This window comes from Lissotriton helveticus, chromosome 3_1 (genome assembly GCF_964261635.1).
Source record: "Lissotriton helveticus chromosome 3_1, aLisHel1.1, whole genome shotgun sequence".
NCBI lineage: Eukaryota > Metazoa > Chordata > Amphibia > Caudata > Salamandridae > Lissotriton > Lissotriton helveticus.
In genome coordinates this window covers 73,238,429-73,263,152 of record NC_136061.1, presented here as the reverse complement: position 1 = coordinate 73,263,152, position 24,724 = coordinate 73,238,429, and the positions used below count along the sequence as shown (strand labels likewise).

Sequence of the window (24,724 nt, the reverse complement as noted above, 5' to 3'; positions counted from 1 at the left end):
GTTGAGGGCTAAATGGCTGTGTATCCTATTGTGTTGAGACGTGAACGTACACGTACAACTAAGCTATGAAAGATGCTACTGCAACTAATCTGTCAAGTTCTGCAATAAAAACTGTTTTACAAAAAAAAAAAAAAAAAAAGAGATTTGGAGAAAGTGAAAGAAAAGAACAAGAGCATCAGTTATCAACCATGGTTGTCAATGGCAACTATCCATTACAGTATGAAAAGCTCAAATCCGTATAAGTATAGCTCCCAATATGTTGACATATGAAGTAAAACAATACGAATTTCAAAGGTCCTCCAGTTATTACATTTAATAAATAAAGGAAATTACGTTTCATGTTTCAAGGTAGCACTGCAGCTGAATTTCACTTCCATGTGTGGAGAGAGAAAACATATCATTAAGCCCATGAAGCCACTGAACCAATTACATTTAATCATTTAAACATAAATTTAGTAGGTAAGCCTAGACATCATAGCTTTCGAATTTACTGTACTTTGAGGAAAAACGAAAACTGAAACCTCTTCCCTTTCAGACTACTTTCAGGGGCGAATAACTTAATGAGCTCCCTCATCCAGACTATGGGCCCGATTACGATGGCGGTTTTCCCGCATCCTCCGGGCCGGCGGAAGCCACCGCCGGCCCGGAGGATGCGGGAAAACCGCAGCGGACTGAAAAAGACCCCCCGCCAGATTAGGATGGCTGGGGGATCGTTTTTCAGTCCGCAGCTTTTCCGCCGCGGTCGCCTCCCGTCCGCGGCGGAAAAGCACTAACATGGCTGGCGGTGTCTATCAGACACCGCCAGTCATATTAGGATGTCTGGAGGAACATGCCTTTACACGGCGGCATTTCCGCCGTGCAAAGGCATATGGATTTTTGTTTGGGGGCCCGTTGCGGGCCCCCAGGGGTGAAGGGGGGGTCCACATAGGTACCTCCCACGTCGACCCCCCACCCCCCTCTACTAAGATACAATGAACCCCAAAAGAATAGCTATGTTCTACAGTAATCAAACATTAGATTTACCTCATTATTTTATCAGTATTTAAGACCAAAAAATCACCTCTAAAAAAGAAAAAAGAAATTCCCTACACTCCTAAATCTGGAATGATTGTTTGCCATACTACAGAGAGTCCCCTGACTACTACTCAGTGAAGATTTCAAAACACTTCTCTTGTTCCTCCGCCTTCCTCAATCTCAAACACTGCCGCTCGCAATAAATACTCAGGGGAACAATCTCCACTACAATGAGACCCTACACTCCTTACTCTGGAATGATCTCCTGCCATACCATAGAGCGTCCCCTCACTAATACTGGCCTTCAGGAAAGATCTTTAAAGACTTCTCTTCTTCCTCGTTTTCTTTAATTCCGCTGCTCACACAAAATACTCACAGATCCTTGTTAAGTTGTCATTTTGTACTCATTCTCTCATAAAATCTTGCTGTCCACCCTTTGATGTGTAACCACTTGCACGCATCACTCTTGGAATCGTAATCTCTGTCCAGATCCAGCGCTGAGTTTCACCTCAAGATCGGGGGACATTTTATCAAGCATGTCATCACGACTTTAGTGCCCTTTTCCAGTGCTAAAGCGGCAAATTTTTTAACGGACTATCAACAAGTCCAGGTTAACATGCATTAGCGCATGTTAACCTGCGATAGCAGCCTACCTTGAAACGCAGCAATAAATATCGCTAATTATATGCATAGTAGGCGTTCCCTACATGAACTGCATTCAGAAAGTCGCTATCACAACTTCACCGTATCAGCAACACGCCCCGGACCCGCAAAGCGATCAAAAAAGCCACGCTAGGCGCGGTTACCGCTGGAATCTAACACCTATTTCAAACCTGACTTAACCATTCTGTGAATGGGAGGTTGATTGAATGGTTAAGTCCACACATGACTATCATCAAGCTGTTCATTATCGCCGCATGGTGATCGCTGGAATTCCAACGTTAATGCAGCTTATCGCCGTCTATCACTGGTTTTGGCATCGCCTGTCAGCAAAGCGTTGCTAATACGCCACTAACACGGCGATGTAAACCAGCGATGGCGATGCGAGAAAACGCGCTAAGCACGCATTGCGATAATTATCGCAATCTGTTGTTAATATGTCCCTAGGTCTATTCTATAAAACTGCTTCAAAGAAGAAACTAACACAATGCATTTGAGCGAGAGCTTGACCCCTGATGCTTTTAAAAAAAAGATTTTCAGAAGTTCTGGGATGTTTGCCATTAATATCTGCAGGTGTATGTCCTCAAGGGCCTTCGGATATTTCCAGTCTCTTCTGGTTCTCACACTTCCTCCAGCTGCTTTTCTCTCCTCTGACTTTTGGACTGTGTTATGTCATTTGTATGTAGCTGAACTTCTGCACCCAGGGTCTGCTTAGTCTCAACACAATAGTGTGACAGGCAGACCTGCCACCCCCCCACCCCTGAGGCCTCGGTGAAGGTGTAGGAGGCAGCACGTGCTGATTCCAGACATGATCACCTTCAGAGATCCAGGAAGAAATTGGTGTTATTAAGGAAGGCCTACAAGACATAGAGGAAAAGAAGGGGCTAGTGCGGCCGCCAGACCCTTCCCTCTTCTGTAGAGTCCCAAAAACGCAAACATAGGTTCTCGGGTGGAAGGTGAGAGAAGCAAAGAAGCACAGAGTAGAGGTGAGGGACATGTATATTTTTATGTGCGTGTTCCAGTTTAGGATGGATAGAACACTCAGCACACAAATAAGACTACACTCCCTTTCTCAAAGGCTAGATAAATGGCGCTGAAGGATTGCCAATAACAAGCATTGGAAAGGCAGTAGTATGGATGTATGACATTACAACGCATGCTTTTACCACGCATGCTTTTACATCGCAACTTTTACAACGCATGCCTTTACAACGCATAGTGTTGAGGGGTGCTGGATAGTGAATAGTTTAATTTACTATTCCAACTCCAGTCCCCGTGGATAGTAGGGAAGGTGTTGCATAGTACATTAAACCTATTCCCTATCCTAGAGCGCCCCCAGCGCAATGCGTTGTAATGGTGTGCGTTGTAAACGTTGCGATGTAAAAGCACTGCGTGGTAAAAGTTGCGTTGTAAACGATGTTTCCCCAGTAGTATTAGCAGAGCGAACAGAATGTAGAGAGGGTTGGAGTGGGTTTGAGGAAAACCCAAAATACCAACATACGTCAAAGTAATGTCGAAGTGACAACTAAGATGACGCAAAACCTCCAACAGGGTGGGCAGCAAAAGTCATCTTGTGTGTCCCAATCACACCCATGTGTGTCAGATGGACCCAGTAGATGTACATGTCATGCTGTCATTGTCACTAGTAGGAGGTGCTTTTTTCAGCTAGCCAGCACTAAGACATCTCAGGTAATTGCGCGCTTTACAAAATAAATTACATTACATTAAAATTACAATTTTCCCCATAAAGTTTTCAAACTTTGCTATGGTCGCAAAGTCGTGCATATATTGAATTCTCATATTACAAGTGTGGGTGACGTTGTACCCTTTTCTGCAGAAATCATTATGCAAGATTCCGTTCTCACAATTTAAACTCAGCAAATGTTGCTAATTTTCCACAGATTGCCAAGTTTGAAGGAAAACTTAACAAAATGTATTGTGGAAAATAGTCAGAATTTTGCACACACCCTTGAAATCTGTAACTGAAAATCACTAATGTCCATTTTAAGTCTTGTTTTACAAACAGCACTTCAGATTAAAATGATTTGCCAGTTCAATTGTGATCAATTATTTGTGTATGGTTCGACCTCAAGTGTGTATCCCGAAAATTCACCTCAGTGCGGCAAACAAAAAAATAAAGATGCCCACAAGCAAAGGTCTAACTGTTCAGTAGAGAAAAAAAGCAACCTCTGGCGTATGTTCTGGGGCTAGAGAAGCTAAATGTATCAAAATAAAAATAAAAAGAACAACTTACCTTCAACAGGTTCCACTACTGAATCCCTGTCTATATCTGAGGGGAAGAAAGAGACAGGAGGAAAGGAAATGAAACATGTCGTGAAAGGGTAGAGAGATGGCAAAGAGCGTACGAGGGAAATGAGGGAGAAGAGATAGACAGTTAGATCTAATCGCCTTAAACATACATTGTTCATGGTTCATACCCACAGACAAGTCTAAATCATATGTAAGGCTTAGAGAACCAAAGACAGAAAAGATCTCAGTTTGTCTTAGACATAGCCTTAAGGCAAGAATAATGGGGAAAACCCAATATGGATAGGTGGAGGGCTATTTTTATTTTGGAACAATAATTTTGAGATCTTCATGGTACTACAGTATTCAGTGAGAATATTTAACGAAAACCCTTCAAATAAATTAAATTCATGCATGAAAAAAACAAATGTCCCTTTTCAAACTATTAGTTCAAAACGTTTCTCTGAGGGAGGAGACGCAATGTTTACTGGTTACTAAAATTAGCCTAAAAAATAGTCAACAAAGTCTGACAATCAGATTGCAAGTTGTGGTGTTTTAAAAAGATGTTCTGTGTTGAAGTATTGCTTTGACATGTTGTTTTCTTCTTAGATGAAAATGTTTGTGAGAACAGTAATAAAACCAGCTAATAAGTTTACATTTTCAAGTGATGAAGAAAGATTTCTTGTGAAATGCTTTGTCCACTACCACATAGAGACATTCAGCCAAGAGATAAAAGAGAGGCCCAGCCGATGCAGCAAGTATTACAGAGAATCAATCCTCCTCTCCATAATTCAAACAGAATGTGCAGAATTGTAAACAAGCATGATGCAATGCAACAGAATGTGCCCGACTAAAGTACGGTCAAACTATCACCAGGGGTCAAAGGCAGCTCTTGTGTAAGTTGCAGTAACTGGAGTACACTCCACAATGTGCTTCAGGACAGATCTCTTAACTACAGAATAACAAACCACAGTACTTCAAGGCCACTGAGAAATATGTTTGTGCTCTTTGAAAAAGTTACAATTGACCCATCTCAAACTTAATAGGACCCGCTCTTACTAAAATTTGCAATTCCATGATTCTCTCAGGTTCTTATCCTTCCATTTGGAAAAAAGTGATCATTAAACCTTTATTAAAAAAACCTAATCTCGATCCCGCAGAATCGAAAAGTTACAGACCTATTGCATCACTTCCCTTCCCATCCAAAATATTTGAAAAAATCATGAACATCCAGTTGCCGACTATATTGACAAGAACAACCTCCTGGACGACACACAATTTGGATTTAGGAAGGGCCATGGGACAGAAATGGCCCTCATAAAAGCATCGGACGAAATCAGGTCGATACTCGACCAAGGCTGCGCAGCAGTCCTGATACTATTGGACTTGTCCACGGCCTTTGACACGGTCGATCACACTATTTTGATCGACCGTGTATCCTCAATTGGCATCCATCACAAAGCTAAAACCCTTTTGACCTCCTTTTTATCTGACCGTACACAGTCAGTCAAACTTGGAGATTACTACTCCCCTGTTTTTACCGTTCCTTGTGGAGTACCCCAAGGATCCTCGCTAAGTCCGACCTTATTCAATATCTATGTGTCGGACTTGGCCAGGGTCATCAAAGCACATGGAATAAGATTAACATCATACGCCGACGATACCCAGTTGGTATTGGCCATACATAATGATGGAGGAGCAATTGCCGCTAAACTTCAAAGAGGGTATGTTGGCTATTAGCTCCTGGATGGCAGAGAACTGCCTAAAACTTAATTCCGACAAAACGGAGGTCATGATCTTTGGCAGTCTCCCCTCCATGGTCCCCAGCTTGGTGGCCTACCGATCTGGGTCCCCCTCCACCACCCGTCATGAAGGTTAGGAACTTAGGAGTAATATCTGATGACAAATTGTCCTTTGTTAGCCATGCAAATGCTGTTGTTTCCTCCTCAATCTATACTCTTAGAATGGTTAGAAAACTCCTGCCTTTCCTTCCGCCTAGCGCCGGCAAGACCCTGATGTGCACCTTGGTACTGTCCAAGGTCGATTACTGTAATGGACTCTTATTAAATGCTCAACAGAAAGTTCTTAACAAATTGCAGCTAATCCAGAACGTGGCAGCAAGAATTCTGACCCGCACCCCAAAGTTTACCTCAATTTCTCCCATCATTCATCAACTACATTGGCTGCCGGTCAGAAGCCGTACTAAATTTAAGGCTTTGTGCATCGCCTACAAAGCTATTAACAGTACAGGGCCGGAGTTCCTAAAAAAAGCACTTCGTACTTACACCCCCAAAAGACCTTTGCGCTCTTCCTCGGCCCACCTGCTTACAATCCCGTGGATGAAAAAAGTGGCCTGGGGAGACAGACGATTCATAGTGGCTGTTTCCAGACTATGGAATACCCTCCCCATCCACATTAAAAACAGCTCATCCCTGCTGTTATTCCGGAAACAAGTAAAGACTGGCCGTTTTAATCAGTAGTCCCACCTAGCGTCTCTTGAGTCACCTTCAGCACCGAGACACCCCAGGGTATTTGAGCGCTATATAAATGTCATAAATAAATAAATAAATAAACATGTATGGTCTTCTGTGGCTGTCCCTAAACTTTAGAGTCATGTCACCAATATGACCCATGCATGCCTGGTCCTGACGAGTAGGAACAGGACAGAGTGGAGTATAACGACTGATTGGTTTAAGTATGTAATGCTTGGTGATACTATAAATAAATACCGGTATTTGTAAAGCGCGAACAATTACCCCTAAGGGTGTTAAGGCGTTGGGGCCATCGGGAAAATTAAGCGGGCTATTGCTCAGAGTCACATGGTGCTGGGCTAACCTGCCACCGGCGATCGAACTGTGAACCCCGGTGCTCCAGAGTCAGCCACCCTGGCCGTTGCACCACACCTCTTCCAGCATGAGGACATATCGATAAAAAGTGATGCAGCACAACATGCATATATAGCAAATGTGTCAGTAAGTGGATCTGATGTCAAGGAATTGTGGATGGACACAGTATCTTACTCCAGTGACTGACACAAAAGACACATCAGAGCAATGCTAGTAACATTCAGGTCCTCCAGACACCATTCACTTTTAACACATCAATATTTATCCTGATGCCACTGAACTGTCTACGCCACAGCAAGAGCATCACATCAGTAATAAATGGCCAGTGGAGTTTGGTTAAAAAGTCAATCAGGCATGGGCGACCATTTTTATAGTGATGGAAGCTACTTAACAGGAAGTGATTGCAGGAAGTAGACAGTGAAAGCTAGAAGCAGAATGTGTTTCATCTTATAGAGTAAAGACTATGAAGCAGACCAGGCCGACTTAGGGGTCTATTACGATGCGGTGGTCCCGTGATGCAGAATAGGATGCGCCCGCCACACTGGTGGGTGCATCCTGCATTTTTTACATTGCGGCTGGCGGTGCTTTCAGCAATGTAAAAAAGGCAAGTTGTGCATTTGGATGCACAACGTGGCAGGCACCGCCATGTTGCCTGCCATGTTGTGCATGCAAATGCAGGGGGGTACCATAGATACCCCCCGGGTACCATAGATACCCTCGTGTGCACCCCCCACACCACAACGGGAGCCTGCAACAGGCCCCCACATGCAGACACCGCATGCCTTTCCAGGCCTGCATAATAATATGGATGGCAGTGTCTTGCAGACACCACCACCATATTCAGCACCTTTTCTGCCCGATCGACTCGTCGACGGGAGGAAAAACGGTGGACGGTCTTTCCGTCCGCCGGGGTCCTCGCCGCCATCGTAATATGGTGGGGGGGGGAATGAGAGGCGGGCGGTTAGAAATGGCGGGCGGATCGCCACTGCCATAAGGGAGGTGGTGATCCGCCCACTATACTAATAGGCCCCATAGTCTATTGTATTCCCTGAAAATCTCACAAAACCTCGTATTTTATGATGATTGACAGCCACCTGCTCACCTCTTTCTCCTTTTTCAAATCTGGCATTAATTCATTCAATCTCATTCATGTGTTACAAAATCAGACCTTTACCCCCAAAAAATGACTATCTCTCAGCGGGCAGTAACTTCACCATAAAGCAGATATGTCATGGTTTTAATTGGGTGGGTCAGAGTTTGCTGATTGTTATTCAATCCCTTCCTCCATTGGAGTGGTTTGTTTATCATGAATCCTCAGAATCATTGACACAACAGTCCAGCTGTGTCTAAGTTCCTGCTCATAAAAGGCAAAGTTAGTTTCTCATACTTTGGAATCTGTGGTATGCTGGGCCATGAATGTCTAAACACCAGCCAAGGACAGGATTCAGATGGGGAGAGGGAATAAACACAGCACACTAGAGCAAGCATCTTTCCAAGTACTCCTGGAATTAGCGGTCACGACTTACGACGGGGAGTTCCAGAGCAACATACTAGTCCATGGAGAGGCTTCTGGATGAGGGCAGCAGAGTCCACTATTTCAGAAAAGATTTTAACAAACAGGAGGCCAATATCACCAGCAAATAAAGTTTAAAGGTGGAGACCGTAGACTGTGTGTGTGGCAGGGGTAAATAGTAAATGAGTAGACTGGAAGGACTTGGTGGTAAGTCAGTGTGATTCTCTCTTTCTAGGTTGCCATATCATCAGTGCTACAAAAGGGTTGAAAGGAGACACGTGAAAAACCCAAATAAAATCATAATAAAATGTATTGTTGACATTCTGTGGAACAGTAATTGGCAATAAAACAGGAGCTGCAGTTTCCACAATCAATCCCAGCCTGAGGTGCTGGAATATAGTCAATATTTTTTTTAGAAGTTACTAAAACGACTTTAAAACAAGATTATGAACATGTCGCCCTTATGCAATATATTGAGTATGATGCCTGAGATGACACACAGGTGGGAATGTCTCTGTACAACTGGCGGTGAGCGGTGTAGAAAAATCCTTTGAGATTGATTGCTCTCCTCAAAGTATCGGGTGGTGTCGACTGTTCTTAGCTAGTAGAGAACTTTTTTTATTAATTCCAATAATTAACAAGACTCAACATGGGAACCCGAACACCATGCCTGAACATGGAATGAGATGACCTCCTTTTGGCACCACAGAGAGGAGCACCCTCTTTGACCCCAAATGCTCATTGGAAATCAGACAGAAATCTGTCAGTAGGAATTCATCATAAAAAAAGTTTGTTTGAGTGTTGCAACTGAACTTTCCTAAACAGGTTTCCAAACAGAGAAAGTTAAAGGTGAGGGTTAGGAAGGAATTTTCGCACAACAGTAATCCACCAACATTGTTATCAATATCTGGTTTCGCATTTTGAAACATTTCCTATAATGATGAAGGGAATGTTCTTAGGGCCACATGCATCATTGAAAATTGCATTCGCAAATGGTGCGAATTGCAAAAATCGGCCGTTTGCGAATGCAATTTGAACTTTTGGGATGCATCATCATTTTTGTACTTTTCGCAATTTAAGAAATCGCAAAACTGCGATTTCTTAAATTGCGATTGCATTTAAAGAATCTCAAATTGAGATTCCTTAAATGCAATGCATCATACTTTAAAAATTAGCGATTTCGCTAATAAGGGGAGCAAATTACAATGAAGTTGACCTTCATGGTAATTTGCGAAAACGTAGAAAAATGCACTAAACTGCATTTTTCAAAGTTCCATTTTACACACACACAAGGGCATGTGTGTGTGCAAGATGTACTTATAAGCAGATTTCAGGGGTGCAACAGGGTGTCCTTTGGACACCTCTGCACCCTTGAAATTGCATTCTCAATTTGCGATTCTCTAATTGAGAATCGCAAATTGAGAATGTCTTCCCATTCATTCCTATGGGCCACTGGGCCCATAGGAATGAATGGGGAGGTATTCCTTAATTGCGATTCTCAATTAGAGAATCGCAATTAAGGAATTTTAAGAAATCGCTATTTTTTTAGCGATTTCTTGATGCATTGCATTTTGCGATTCCTTACTTGCGATTCCTTATTTTTCGCAATTAAGGAATCGCAAAAAGCAATATTGATGCATGTGCCCCTTAGTGTCAGGGTCTGGGAAAGGTCTAAACTAAGGAGTCCAAGGAGATCTGGTTATTCTCTATTAGCCGGGTCTGGTGGCTCAGTGTGCTAATGTGTCCACTGTAGGGGACTGTGTTCGTCCTCCATGGTCACAGGTTGAAATCTCAGCGGCTCCACTCAGCCTTTCAACCGTCTGAGGTCGATAAAATGAGTACCATTGAGTTGGGTAACAATAAACATCTGTTATTCCGCGCCAAGATGCCTTTGGGTGAACGTGCGCTTTACAAATACACATGTTATGTTATTCAGATAATGTCTTTCTGGTGCCTGTGCACTGAAATCTTCCCTTCAACCAAGAAAAAGTCTCAGAAAAATCCTAGATCGGATCCCTAAGCAGCACCGGAAGACGGTAGTCCACTCTCTAGTCACGTCACGGCTGGATTATGGAAATGCACTATTCCGGGGGGTCACCGAAATATGTGACCCACAGACTGCAGGTGGCCCAAAACGCGACAGCAAAACGACTGTGCAATTTCCCTGCTTGGGAGTCGGTGAAAACACATCTAAAAGGACTACACTGGCTTCCCGTGGAGGCGAGAGTCAAATTTAAGGTGCTAATCATGACACGCAAAGCTCTACGCAATAGAGGCTCCAGGAAAATGATGAGTCTATTATCTCCCTAGACTCCTAATAGGCACCTGAGATCTGGTTCAGACGGATTCTTAAAACCATCTAGGGCTTCAAGGGAGAGGTGGGGAGGAAGATCTTTTTCCCACCAAGTCCCCAAACTCGGGAACTCACTGCCACCCGAGCTTCGAATGATGGACAAAGAATCGCAGTTCCGCAAAGCAATTAAAACATGGCTGTTCGAACAATATCTCTGATGCCTCCATAGTCCCAGCCAACAAGATGTCTCTTAGCGGAAGCCTTAGGGCAGCAACGTGCTCTACAAATCTATGATAATAACATTAATAAAGGTTAGGGGTGGCTCTGCAATAATGAACCCACTACTTCTGCTGGTGCTAGCAAAGGGAGGCATAGGCCCTCATTAAAACACAACCTATGGGGCTACATGTTTCAACAGGACGAGCAAACCTATAACTGAATGTCTTGTGTGACCGACGTCTCCTTCGCTCGCACTGTAAATACACCTGCATGTCTCTATACCCTCACCTGTTGGCTAGTTTTGCTCCTTGCAGTGTGCAATGGAATGATGTCCTCCTGGACTAGGATCATGTTTTATAAATACCCCCAAAGAAATAAAGTGAAAGCAAAATGGCTTCAGTCGACTAAGTGAAGAGACGGATCTGACCATTATAAGTTCATCTACTGATATGGATAGAACCAAACGAAAATTAGGTTTCACTTCACGAGAAACGTAAATACACATTTAAAGCTATAGGATAAAAATGTTCACAATATTGCCTAATGTAAACAGCTATGGACATATATACTAATAGTCCTCCTTCCAATGGGTATTAAAAGAAAATCACTGGCATCTTGGCCATGCGCCTAGCCATAACTTTTGCACTTGGCCTAAGTCATAATTGGGTCGGTACTCAACTTCAGTGCGTTTAACAGTTCCACCTGAAAAGAAGGGTAGAGCCCCAGAGGCTGGGGACGTCTCATATAATCCTATATAACCCCATATCTCATCTGCTCTGCAGAAGATTGCAGAGTTACCCAACCTACCAACTCTACTTGACTTTTGCATTGGAATGTGTTCTCGTGCCAGCTCAATGAATATGAAAACTGATGGGTATCATCAGTTCAAGCTTCTGTGGCTGTGTGCCAGGGCAGGGCGGGCGCTTGAGCACAACTCAAGAAGTGTTTTCCAGCTCCTGAGCCAACACATTGTTGGAAACTGATGAAATACTGAAGGACAAAAAGGTCACGTGCCAGCCTGCTTTTCGTTTAGGTCATTGTATTTTATCTCCCCAGAGCAACTTGCTCTATCTGCACTCAAACAAATAAATAACACCTTTTGTATATTGCATTACAACTTTAAACCAGTTGCTTTTACACAAAAGAACACACTTAATTATTCAGACATGTTGTCATCTCTTATCCAGTGTCTAAGATGCCTTATGATTCTTTTGAATCAGTTCTTTGCACCACATGACAACAGTACAAGGTTGTGGAATGCACTATACTCATGCAACAGGAGCTTTAAACCATGCCAGGAGTCAGACAACACAATGTAGTGATGTATATAATACAACACTGCTTTTACTCCCTATGGCAAAGCAATGCAATGACTTTCTGTATAAAAAGTATGACACTTTTCAACCAGTTACTCTTGTGTCTATGACAACTTCATTACACTTTATTACTATTTATCACAACGTTTAACCAGTTCCTTATATAATTTGTTGCAACTTCAGTAACTTTTATAAGCAAAATCAACAATTAATCAGTTTCTCCTGAATGCTAAGACATATTCTAGTCAGTATGTTCTACATCCCTAACATCTTCATGCGGTTACTTTTACGGTATATGACATATTTAAACTGATTCAATTTACAGCCACGGGGAACTTTAATCAGTAACTTTTATGCTATATAAACCAGGCAACAGCAACTCTTAATCATTTTTGTTAAGTCCTCGTGATATCTTCTATTCTGTCACTTCAGAATCCTATGACAATATATAAATAGTTTTTCTATATTTCCTGGCAAGTTTTAAACTCCATGACAACTTTTAATTAGTTCCTTCAAGAACCTATGATAACTCTCAACCAGTTCCTTTAACACCATATACACTATTCTTAGCCACTTCCTTCGTCAATCTTTGACAATTTGTATTCATTTTACACTCCAAGGCCCAGATGTAGGTAAAATAGATTTACCGATTTTAAATTACCGAATCATACCGATTCGGTAATTAAAAATCGGTAAATCTAAGGGGTTGAGATGTAGGAACATCCAGATGTTCCTGCTACCGAATCGGTAAAAATCTGTATTTACCGATTCGGTAAATACCGACCGGTAATGCCCCATTCATTCCTATGGGCTTCAAAGCCCATAGGAATGAATGGGCCATTACCGGTCGGTATTTACCGAATCGGTAAATACAGATTCCGACAAGGGTGCAGGGGGTGTCACTTTGACACCCTCTAGCACCCCCAAAAAAGATTCGGGGGCCATGTGGCAGGCATACCTGCCCTAAGGGCAGGTCTGCCTGTCATATGGCACAGGTGTGCATGCACACATGTGCATGCACACCGGAATCGGTTTTTTACCATGAAGTTGGATTTCATGGTAAAATACCGATTCTGTAAGGCTTGTGGGACTCAGAAGAGTCCCACCTACATATCAATAATACAGAATAGGTATAAATACCGAATCGGTATTTTACAGATTCGGTAAATTTACCGATCGGTAAATTTACCGAATCTGTAAAATAATGTGTCCCTACATACCGATTACTGAATACCGGTCGGAAACGGCCAAAAATACCGATTTTCGGCCGTTACCGACCGACCTACATCGGGCCCCATGCAACCACCTAACAAGGTACTTTTACATACTAATTCTTTGGAGTATGATAGTATACATTGATTTTACTTTTTTGGATATATTACTTAGTACAGTAAAGTAATTTCAAATTCTTCTTTGCACAAGAAATTCACGTTACAGTTCAAGCCTGGCTGTTACTGAAAAACGTTGACCTTTCACCATCCCACAACCTACATCTTTTGTATCTATATATGTACATCAAGGTACATAAATGTATACAATAACATAGTACATAGAGAATAACCCCACTGGGACAGTAGAGTCATAGTGGCTGAAGACAAACAGCACAGAATGGCGAGTCTTCAGAAGAAAATTGGAAGGGTTTGTGAAACTGAAGGACAGGTAGAAGAAGGTTGTAGAAGAAGTTGTAAAATTGAAGGACAGTGAAAGTTACAAGAAAATATTTCAAAGTGAAGGCTAGAAAGAAGTAAGGTAAGGTGAAGTTGTAACAGTGAAGAACTGAGTGGGAAAGTTGCAGGTGAAAATTTGAAACTGAAGGATGATAGAAAAAAGTTGACGTGAAGTTGTAACTTCGAAGAAAAGACATGGACATTAATATGGAAATATTTAAAAGTGAAAAAAGACAGAAGACAGGTGCAAAGAAATTGTGCAAGAGAAGTTTCAGAAGGCAAAGTGAAGAATTTGTGACACTGACAGGAAGAAAGAAGACAATAATAAAGAAACTGGCACCGGAGACGAGAAAGTCAAAGGTCCACTAGAAAGGGAATGACAGAAGACGCTGCCAAAAAGTTCTGTATTCTTCAAGAAGTGAGATTGACATTCATTTGGTGCTGAACTTCCATAGTGCCCAGAAGCCAGCCCCACAACTGCCAACTCACCTCCTGTTTGCTGAAGAAGAATATCTGCTGGGTTATGGGGCTTGAGACCCAGCGCCGAGAGAGGCGTTTTAGCCAGGCCCGGGGGAGAGCGCACTGCTAGTAAGGGAAGGAAAAAAGAGTTTTAGATTCCAAACAAGCCTCTCCCTATGAAACCTATGGACATTAACTTAAAAATAGAGCAGATCAAAATGGCCAGAGAAAGGTTTTGGAATTCTCACAATAGCTAGGAGAACTCTGAGGATTTTGAGTGGCACACAACCAGAGATGCAATATACTGTGTAGAGCAGAGAGAAGAAGGACACAGGGAGGAAAGTTTCTGACAGGATTGGAAAAAACAGGCAAGTCAGAGAGGATAAGATAGGAAGTACATGCCAAAGATGAACAAAGATATGATTGACTTTTGCAAGGCCTTGTCATCAAAGTACTGCAAGAGAGATCAATTAGGTCACAGTGCAAACAAGTTAGGAAGTTGGCTCTGTAAAAATATCACTGTTAGGACAGTGGGTCCTGACATAATCTTCTCTCTTTAATATTTCTTAGCACATTTAGTTTCCATCCCAATCTTTTTAAAAGAGAATCAACTGCTATCTTTATAGCACACATCGACACCTGAGCTTCAGATACACTACAAACACGACTTTGCGGAATCTACTTAAGTTTAAATGACATTTTTCCGAATGTTTCAGACCTAATCTGTTGGACCACATGAACAAAAAATGAACATTATAGGAATTAGTAATATATGACAGATAGAGCAAGCTTATTCTCTTTACAAAGAGTTATTGCTATTTTTATACGTTAATAATTTATTAGCTCATTTTGAAGTGCTATATAGCACCATAATGTCTCATTATTGACACCATACATCATTGGGAAGGAACAAAGGGTCTGATTTAGAGTTTGGTGGATGTGTTACTGGGCCACAAACATGTTGAATATCCCGCCCATTGCATCACTAGTCTATAATATCCTATGGCCCTTGTAATAGAGCGGACGGGATATCCGTCTAATATGTCCACCAAACACAAAATCAGGCCCAAGGTTTGCTGCTGAGACCAATATGTAAGGTTACTTGGAAGTGCAATGTAGCAACCATCCAATTTTCGTTGTTCACCGCTCTATAGGTCTACAGGGATATAACTGAACTATAGAATAGTTTTTATATCAGACCACTTAATTTGCCTGCGTGGCCCTGAATATCGTTACATTTGCGATCATCTGGTCTACTGGCCGGGGAGAAAGAGTTTTGGGATTATGACTCATGATGGTGCTTCAAAGACCCTACTGAACTGTGAGGGATAACATGGTCCTGTCCCGCTCAAGCAGGTTGGCTCAAACAGCAAAGGGACAGGAGCGGGTAACCAGCCTGGCAGCACCTCTCCCTTTGCCTTCTTGAAATTGGGGGTAGTACCTCTTTCATAAAGGAAGACTAGTGTATAAGTTAAACATCACCTATTCAATGAGGTCTTGCAAAGTCATTAGGCTAGACCTCACGCCCTCTTCCATGGACTCATTGTTAGCGGTGTTGATGGCTTCGCATCCCAAGGACCTCTGCCTTAAAGAGACATTGAGAGCTCCTGCGACAAGGTGATGTCACCCCATTTTTCTACCAGCCTGTTTGCTTCTCTCTATAAGGCCAAGCCCATCAGTCATTTTTGAGTATGTCCTTTTTATTTTGAGACCCCAAGTCCAAACCTCTTGCAGCGCTGGCTCAGCATCTTACCACATCTTCGCTGTCCACACATTCACGCCGTCAGCGTGCAGGCAAGTCCAGAGAGCAGGCAGTGGGTGGACACTGCAAAGGGCATCCAAGAGACGCGGACACGTGCAGTGAACACCCACTTGCTACTTGGCTTCATGTGGAATCGCTGCGCGTTTCTTCTCCTGACTGACAGATTCCACCGAAGCCCACACACAGCTGCAGGAGGAGGAAGATGGAGGAACAGAGGAGGAGGAAGGGCACAGCTTGGAACTCATGTTCTTTATTTCAAGTGTGCTGACTTGTACCGCAGGCTCGTGCCCTGGCATCTCTCAGGGCGCAGCCATTGGCTGGACAGGGTGTTCAGTGCAAAGTATTTCTGAGAAAGCAAACTACACCAAATTCCACAAGTGAATTCTGTCTGGGCACGAGGGTTAGATCAACTAATCCCAGGCAAGAGAGATTTAGGTGAAAGAGCAGGAGAGCAAACGCCTTGCCATGGACTAGTGCTAGGCAGAGGAATGCACTGCTTGATACCGCTACCTTCACATCAAGATCTTTACTCTGAAATTGTTATTATCCTTTTGGACACATTAGTTTTCTTATTTAATAGATACTCCTGGCCTGAATATCTCTCTTCTCTCCTGCAACCCAGATTCCTAACTGCCAACTCTTGCCTGTCCCTTGCAGCATGCTCGCTCGCTTGGGTCCAGTTCTCGAAGTTTATGCAGTCTTGCAAATGTGCACTGCCGCTATCACCCAGCACCTGATCACCTCTCCATTATCAGCCGCGCCATTTCACCCAATCTGCCACTGTCCCACATCTAGTTTTTACAGGGATCCTAAAGAGAAGAATAAACGTGTTTTCTACCCTTTGAGTTAAGAGCCATCACTACACTGGGTAACAAACAATCTACTGCATCCTTTAATGATGTAGGGGCCGATTCACAGAACTAACTGACGACAAAATCCTAAACTTACTACTTTTGGTATTCACAGAAGGCATAGTAGTCTTAAGTTAGGATTTTGTCTTAAACTAGGATTTTGTCTTAAATTAGGATTTTGTCCTAAATTAGGATTTGGTCTTAAATTAGGATTTTGTCCTAAATTAGGATTTTGTTTTAAATTAGGATTTTGCTTTAAATTAGGATTTTGTCCTAATATAGGATTTTGTTTGGAATTAGGATTTTGTCCTAAATTTGGATTTTGTTTTAAATTACGATTTTGTCTTAAATTTAGATGTTGTCTTAAATTAAACTTAAGACAAACTTAAGTTAAACTTAAGACAAAATCCTATTTTAGGATAAATCCTAATTTAAGACAAAATCCTAATATAGGCCAAAATCCCAACTTAAGACAAAATCTCAATTTAAGACAAAATCCTAATTTAAGACTACTAAATGCCTTCTGTGAATACCAAAAGTAGTACGTTTAGGATTTGTCGTCAGTTAGTTCTGTGATCGGGCCCATAGTGTAGACACTTGAAGCAAGAGAGATGCACTACAAACAGAGGGCCTGATTTATATCTTTGCGGAAAGAGTACTCCATCACAACTGAGATGGGTACCAAGTCCGCCGAAACATAAATCCCATAGGATATCATGGAATTTATATTTCGGCAGATGGGATATCCGTCACCGTTTTGACGGAGTAACCTGTCCACCGAGATCTTAATCAGGTCCAGAGTCTTCTATCGACCATAATAAGACTCTACTATTGCAATACATACACCAGGCAAGTGGGTCTGTCACCGAATATATGGTACAATACCATCCTCTAAACCCAAAATATACTAATTTCTTTCAGAAATAAAATGGGGAAATCATTGGTATCTGTGTCCTTCACTGCCTAGACAGAGAGGGCTGCTTTGGGATTGAGTGAGGGAGAGGCAGCCGGCCAATCACTGGAGATCCCTCAAACACTGATTCAGGAGACAAGTTAGGGGCGAATTCTTACAACATGAGCTATAGTAATCCTAAGAGGTTAGAATTTCGACATTGATGGACTTATAACAGCTATATATTTGAATCTTCTGAAAAGTCAGAGCACCATGCTACTCACTGTAAAGCACTTCAACACCGCTTCTGGGACACTAAGCGCTATTAAATTGAATTACAATCCAATACAATGACATTTTCTCCACTTTGCACTGAATCACTCTGTACAGCCGAGAGGCTCATTCCATACAGTAGGGGCACTTGAGAGGAAATCAATCAGTCACAACTGACTGATCACCTGGGTGACTGCAATCAAACCTACCCCATAAACCCACCACCATCAGAAGGGGTTACATGGACATTAGAAAGTGAGCTGGAGGGAAGAGGAAGTGAAAGCGAAAAGCAGCAAGCGTGAGGAGCGACGTTTTTCTTCAAAATAACATCATTTTATCGATACTAAGAAGTTTAACACAAATGCTAAGTTAACTCTCTGCCTTTGGCAATTCTGGGAAAGAATAGAAATGAATTGTTTCAGTTTGTATAATCCTACGTCATCAGAAGATGTAAGGATAATGTTTCAGTTTGTATCATCCTACGTCATCAGAAGATGTAAGGAAACAATGCATTGCTTCAGTTTGTATCATCCTACGTCATCAGAAGATGTAAGGAAACAATGTACTGCTTCATTTTGTATCATCCTACGTCATCAGATGATGTAAGAAAACAATGTATTGCTTCAGTTTGTATCATCCTACGTCATCAGAAGATGTAAGGAAACAATGCATTGCTTCAGTTTGTTTTCTCCTACGTTGTCACAAGATGCAATGGTATTTCCTTGAGGTGAATTCTCTCATGGAGGTAGTGTCAACACTACTTCCAGAGAGAGTCTAAGTAGATCAGACCTTGCATCAAGTCAGCGCGGTTTTCCTATAGTAAGAATTTCTAAAGAAGAAAAAAATGCAACGTCAGCACCTGCTGCAGCCACACATAATCTAAGACACAGGGACATTGGCTGTCAGGACAATGAGAGCCCTGCTGAGACAGGTCAGAGATTGAGGAAGGCTGGCAGCAAAGGGATAGAATTGTCAAATGCTGGGCATGTCTGAAATCAGCCATACTCTGCCCAGCCATAACTTCCTGTAACGGGCAGCACCCGGTCAGTAGATGTGTGGCGAGTACCCCTCTACCATATAGTTCAATAAAGAAGTGTGAAATTCTATGGTTTCTGTTTTTCAAAAGACTCAATCTGACCATACATCCAGGAAGACTCATGGTGGGTGAACCGTAAAGAGCAAGCGATCTACAGGCAATGTACAGCTCTACAGGCATCTCACGGGGACAGAGAGGGGGTGCCAAAGAACACATTGATTTTCATAGAGAAGGGGTGGATTCATGATTCCTATCACCAACACCTGGTTCAATAAATTTACAGGGCATTTTGCTGTGAAAGTGCAAGAGTTTTCTAGTGTGTTAATTTATGATAATTTGCTCTTTGTGTAGCACATTCTCACAGATTACAGCAGCCTCCCAGCACCTTGAGTAAACTGTGCTTCTACTGTCCAGCCCCAGAGATCGCATTTTGTTGACCTCAGCAAGGATGAAAAACCAAGATGATGCTCTGGAATTCAACTCTGACCTAAAGTCTACACAAGAACCTAAGAAGCACGTTTATTGGCCCTCAAAGCTATCTCAGATTCTCTTACTCAATCTGAAAATATAAACTGCTGCATTAAAATGTGATACATCCCAGTGCACCTGGACTACACATAAGACCTCTACTTTTTTCATTTCCTATCCATGAACACAACAGTACTGTTTGATTTCAGACTTTCTGGTTGAACTAGCAACAATTAGGCTCGAATAAAACGGTGCAAGAGTCTTTCCAGGGACATTTGTAGGTTCTGCTTTTATTGTATATTTAAGGGGCATGCTGAGTGATTGTCTAGAAATGTTCGTGAACACTAGTAATTTGCTGTACTGCATAGTGTCAGCTACTTTTTTCATATGATTCCGTAGAAGTGATTCGATTCTCATATCTATGGAAGGAAGTTGCATAGGTTTTTCTACAAATTTTATGTGAAAAACGTTTGCAAACTTTGGCTATCTTGGTCTGTGAAAATTCACAGAAAATGCATATGAAGGATGATTTTTCTTTAAACAAGGTAGGTGACATGATTTTTATAGGAACTACCTAGAAAAGCAGTTTCCACAAGTTGAAATATAGCCTAATTTATAGAATTTGACAAATTTTTGTATAATGCACACCAGAGAGGTTATGTGCAGATTGAACATTTGAGTAGCAAAAACAAACATTTCTGTAAGTTTTTGTACCAATGCGATGCGGCTTACACATTTCACTTCATGCTGGTACTTCATTATTAAGCAAATAACACACTCTGCACTGTGTCAAAGCACATTTGGAGAAAAAAATGGTTCTATGCGGAAAAAAAAACCTTCCTTAATACCTATTTAAAATATGGTGTGTATAATCCCCCAGGAATACCCAACCCCCATTCATTTAAACTACGGCTAACAATCTGAAAAACTGGCAGACTGCACAGGAGTAAATCCAACAAGTGGGTGGGAGCGTTTCTGGTCCTGATGTTGTGCATCATAAGTAGCAAAAATAACAATTGATGGACAGAATGCAGAACAATGTCATACATTCACCCCAGTTTATAGATCTGGGCATAAATCCATCATTTTTTAGATCAGCATGCCATTCCAGTTTGAACCCAGCCATATGCAAATCAGTCTTGACCCTGTGCCCGATGGGGACAGTCCAGCCCGGACTGCCAGGCCTGGTCCTCCCTGGACTGGAACCACGCATCCTAGGACCGGTTTCGGGTTTTCACCCCTCATCAGCCAGGATAGCTTGACTCCAGTGGCATGGAAAGCACGGGACCCACGTCTGGGCACACCCGTCCCACGTAGGATGACAAATGCAAAAACAAAAACTATCCTGGCTGATGAGGGGTGAAACCCCGAAACCGGTCCTAGGATGCTTGTTTCCAGTCCAGGGAGGACCTGGCTATGCAGTTCGAGGTGGACTGTTCCCATGAGGCACAGGGTCAAGACTGATTTGCATATGGTCAGGTCTCAACTCGGGTGGGATGGTGAGCAAAAGAATTTTAGATTTAGCCCAGATCTCTGTACTAGGGGTGAATATTTTGCTTTGTTCTGCATTCTGTCCATCAATTGTATTTTGCTTTCTCGCCCTAAGTGCGCCAGTATGCCCAGACGTGGTTCCCGGTCTCACTATACCACTGGAATCAAGCTATCCTAGCTGACGAGGGGTGAAACCACGAAACCGGTCCTAGAATGCTTGTTTCCGGTCCCGGGAGGACCTGGCTTGGCAGTTCGGGCTGGACTGTTCCCATTTGGCACAGGGTCAAGACTGATTTTCATATGGTCAGGTCTCAACTGGGATGGCATGGTGAGCAAATGAATGATGGATTTAACCCAGATTTCTTCCTTGGGGGTGAATGTTTTGATTTGTTCTGCATTCCGTCCATCAATTGCGTTTCTTTTGCTTTCTTGCCCTTGGAGCGCCGAGTATGCCCAGACATGGGTCCTGGGCTAACTGTGCCACTGGAATCAAGCTATCCTAGCTGATGAGGGGTGAAACCCCGAAACCGGTCCTAGGATGCTTGTTTCCAGTCCAGGGAGGACCTGGCTATGCAGTTCGGGGTGGACTGTTCCCATGAGGCACAGGGTCAAGACTGATTTGCATATGGTCAGGTCTCAACTGGGGTGGAAAAAGAATAATAGATTTAACCCAGATCTCTTGACTCAGGGTGTATGTTTTAATTTATTCTGCATTCCGTCCATCAATTTTGTGTCTTGTGCATCACAAGTAGGACATATGCCCTTGCTGATCAGTTTTGACTGTCATGCATATTTCACGCACACGTTCAAAGCTAAATTTTAGAAGGGGGAGGCAGCCCAGCCATGGTTTGCTCAGTCTAAGCGACTACTGGTGAAGTGGCATTCCTGGAGACAAGAGTGTTTACCAATAAGTAGTTTGCACCAGACTTCCGTTGAATATCAAGCATTGCTATTGTTTTCTCAGCCTTTGGGTGCACTGATCTGTCAAGTGTATCAGGCCTTGGAAGGCACTGGTGGTATTCATTAAAAGGGCAACAGAAAAGGGAACTTGCAACACATCACTTCCAAACCAGACAAATGGACATTTAATGGCACTTCAAGTGTCTGTGAATGGAGCGGTCTGTGAAAACGTGACCAAGCCCTACTCAGTGCCGAAAGCGGGTTCACAACCCTGTCCTTGCTCGGTGCTGGGACAGAGCATTCAGTTAGTAGTGACAGTAAAAAAGCTTGCCAGCTTGGCACAGAGGAATGGTGCAGGGCAATCTGCCATGACTGGTTCTACCCCAACCCTATGTTATTTTTTAGGCACTGGCATTGCAGCAACTCTCCCTTCTTCTCTCTGTAACCCATCTAGACTGCCCTGAAGTGACCCACACAAGGTGTGGTCATCACAGATGTGAAGTCATTGGAAATGTTTGTCATTCCCAGAGTGCATCACGCTCTAAGTAAACACTGGACACTCCGAGCCCTCCTTCCAGAGCTGGGTTGGTGCCCGAGCTGCCTGCTGGCAATAAACACAGTTTTCTTGACACCTCTCTTGGCAGAGACCATCAGCTCCCTCTGCTCAGTCTGTGCCACACATCAGCCCAACTCTCACCGCCCCTATCCTTCCGTTCAGATGTCTCAAATGAGATAACTCTTTAAAATGTAGAGTTATCATAATATCAGAACTATGTTATGTTATGTTATAAGAGACTTATAACGTGCACAATTACTCTGGAGTATCCTGGCGCGATACGGACTCAGATATGAGGAAGGAGAAGATTAAAAGAAAGCTTGATTAAAAAGGTGGGTTTTGAGAAGTCTCTTAAAGGCACCGAGATCCTGCGTGTGGCGTAAGGCGACTGGAAGACTGTTCCAGAGCAAGGCTACCTTGACCGAGAGTGACTGACCCCCCAATCTATTTTCTCCTCTCATCAGAGGAAAGGCTGGGCAGGGCGACAAAGAAACAATGAATGACTGAGGCTGAATTTGTGACACCAGAAATTGTCACTACTCAAACTAGTGAACACGCGATCACAGATGGGGCAATAATGGTGGGTCCTCACAACTGCCCCAGGGGCACCCATCAATAGCCCCTTGACAGTGTTGTCCAGCCAAGGTGGCTATTGCAGTGTAATTCAAAGCAGTCCTGCCCTGGCCTCATACACAGTGGCCCGAGTGTGAGTTGTAGTCCACACCCATTGGTGATGGGGTGTGAAGAGGGACTCTGTGATGAAGCAAGCCACCATATGGGCGGGTGAGGTGAGGTGGGTGAGGGTTCTCGTCCTTTAAATATGTTTTTTCAGATGCAGGAGAAGTTTTTGGGAGTTTGTTGACTGTACCATTACACCAATTTTTGAACCCCTAGAACGGATAATTCTTTCTTGTACTTCTGTCATAAACAGGAAATCCAGGCTTTAACAATACTATTTTAATACTCTATACTTAGAAATCTGGCTTCACCTTTTTGTGCTCCCTGTGTCATACAGGAATTCCCTCCATCAGCATTCCAGTCTGACATCTTATACAGGAAGTCCCATCTCTGGCCTTCCTGGTTGTTCCTTAAAGAGCCAGACTGATTCTGTATCACAGAATCAGTTTGGACTTTAAGGAACATGGAACTAAGTGGTTCTCAGATATACGCATGTATTTACAAATATGTGGATATTCAAAGAAGTAACATGGGGTTGTCAATTCAAAGACATGGGGCCATATTATTAAAAAAGGGCGCTACATTATCGCCACTTTTATCGGCAGGAAACTGCTGCTAAAGCGGCGATAACGGGCTTGATAATATGCCCTTGTGAATTCCCATAGCAGCCCAGGTTCTGGTGTTAACCCGGTGTTGATAATATGGCCCATAGTTCTCCAGCGCAAAATACATTTTGGTTTGGGGTTTTTCTCAGTTCCTGCTTTGCAAGATGAAAGTCAGACGGACACTCTGTAATGCAGAGCAACAAATGTGCTGTCACACTTTAATGATTTTTACTACTCATTACTTTTCTTTACAATTATCTAACCAGGCATTTTTAGGGTGCAAAATCCTAGGTTGAAAAGTAAAAACCAAGGATGAAAATCACCTACACAGTTAGAATGCGTGATCCCTCTTCAACTCAACAGCCCTTTAAATAAATGTGTCCTCCACATAGTAATGCCATCTGATGCCGCAGCAAGCGTCAGTGTGTGCGTGGCACGGGGGAAAGAGCCAGTGAACATCAAACAACAAGTGATCATTTGGGGAAGGGTTTACACGTAAGGAAAACAGATGGTGCTGGGTTTTCTGGTCCAGAACATGGAAGTGCATGTTTTGGACATCCGGTCAGTACATCCTTTGATATGCAGGCACATAGATATATCACAGCTGTCACTGGAGACCTGTTTGGGTGGATAGGGATAAACCTCAATATTTTGTAGACATCTCACACAATTTCCAAAACATTGGTTTCAATATGGGTCTAGAATCAAACAAACAATTGTGGTTGTCTCATTACATTATAAATTGTGAATGTTGGTGGTAATGACACAACATGGCATGTGTGAAAGCCATGGGTGCAGATCTCAGTGACAACTACTGTGAATATCTCAGGATGTACTGACGAGGAGAATCAAGACCCGGCTAGTTTGGGTGGTCTTCGCTTCCCTTTCCATCATCCCACAGCGACATCATGTGGGATTAGCTGCTACCTTGCCCCTCCCCCGCTCTGATGAGACCTCCTCCTCCCGCAGCGGCAGAAC

The 24,724-nt window shown here is 42.9% G+C and overlaps 1 protein-coding gene across 2 annotated transcripts in view; it reads right to left on the bottom strand.

Moving 5' to 3' along the window:
• Nucleotides 1–24,724, bottom strand: part of TNS1 (tensin 1) — a 1,078,078-nt gene that overhangs the window by 78,585 nt on the left and 974,769 nt on the right. For both annotated transcript variants that reach the window (XM_078679262.1, XM_078679263.1), the window contains one exon: nt 14,265–14,360. In XM_078679262.1, coding sequence (XP_078535388.1) covers nt 14,265–14,360 — 96 coding nt within the window. The remainder of the gene's footprint in view (nt 1–14,264; nt 14,361–24,724) is intronic.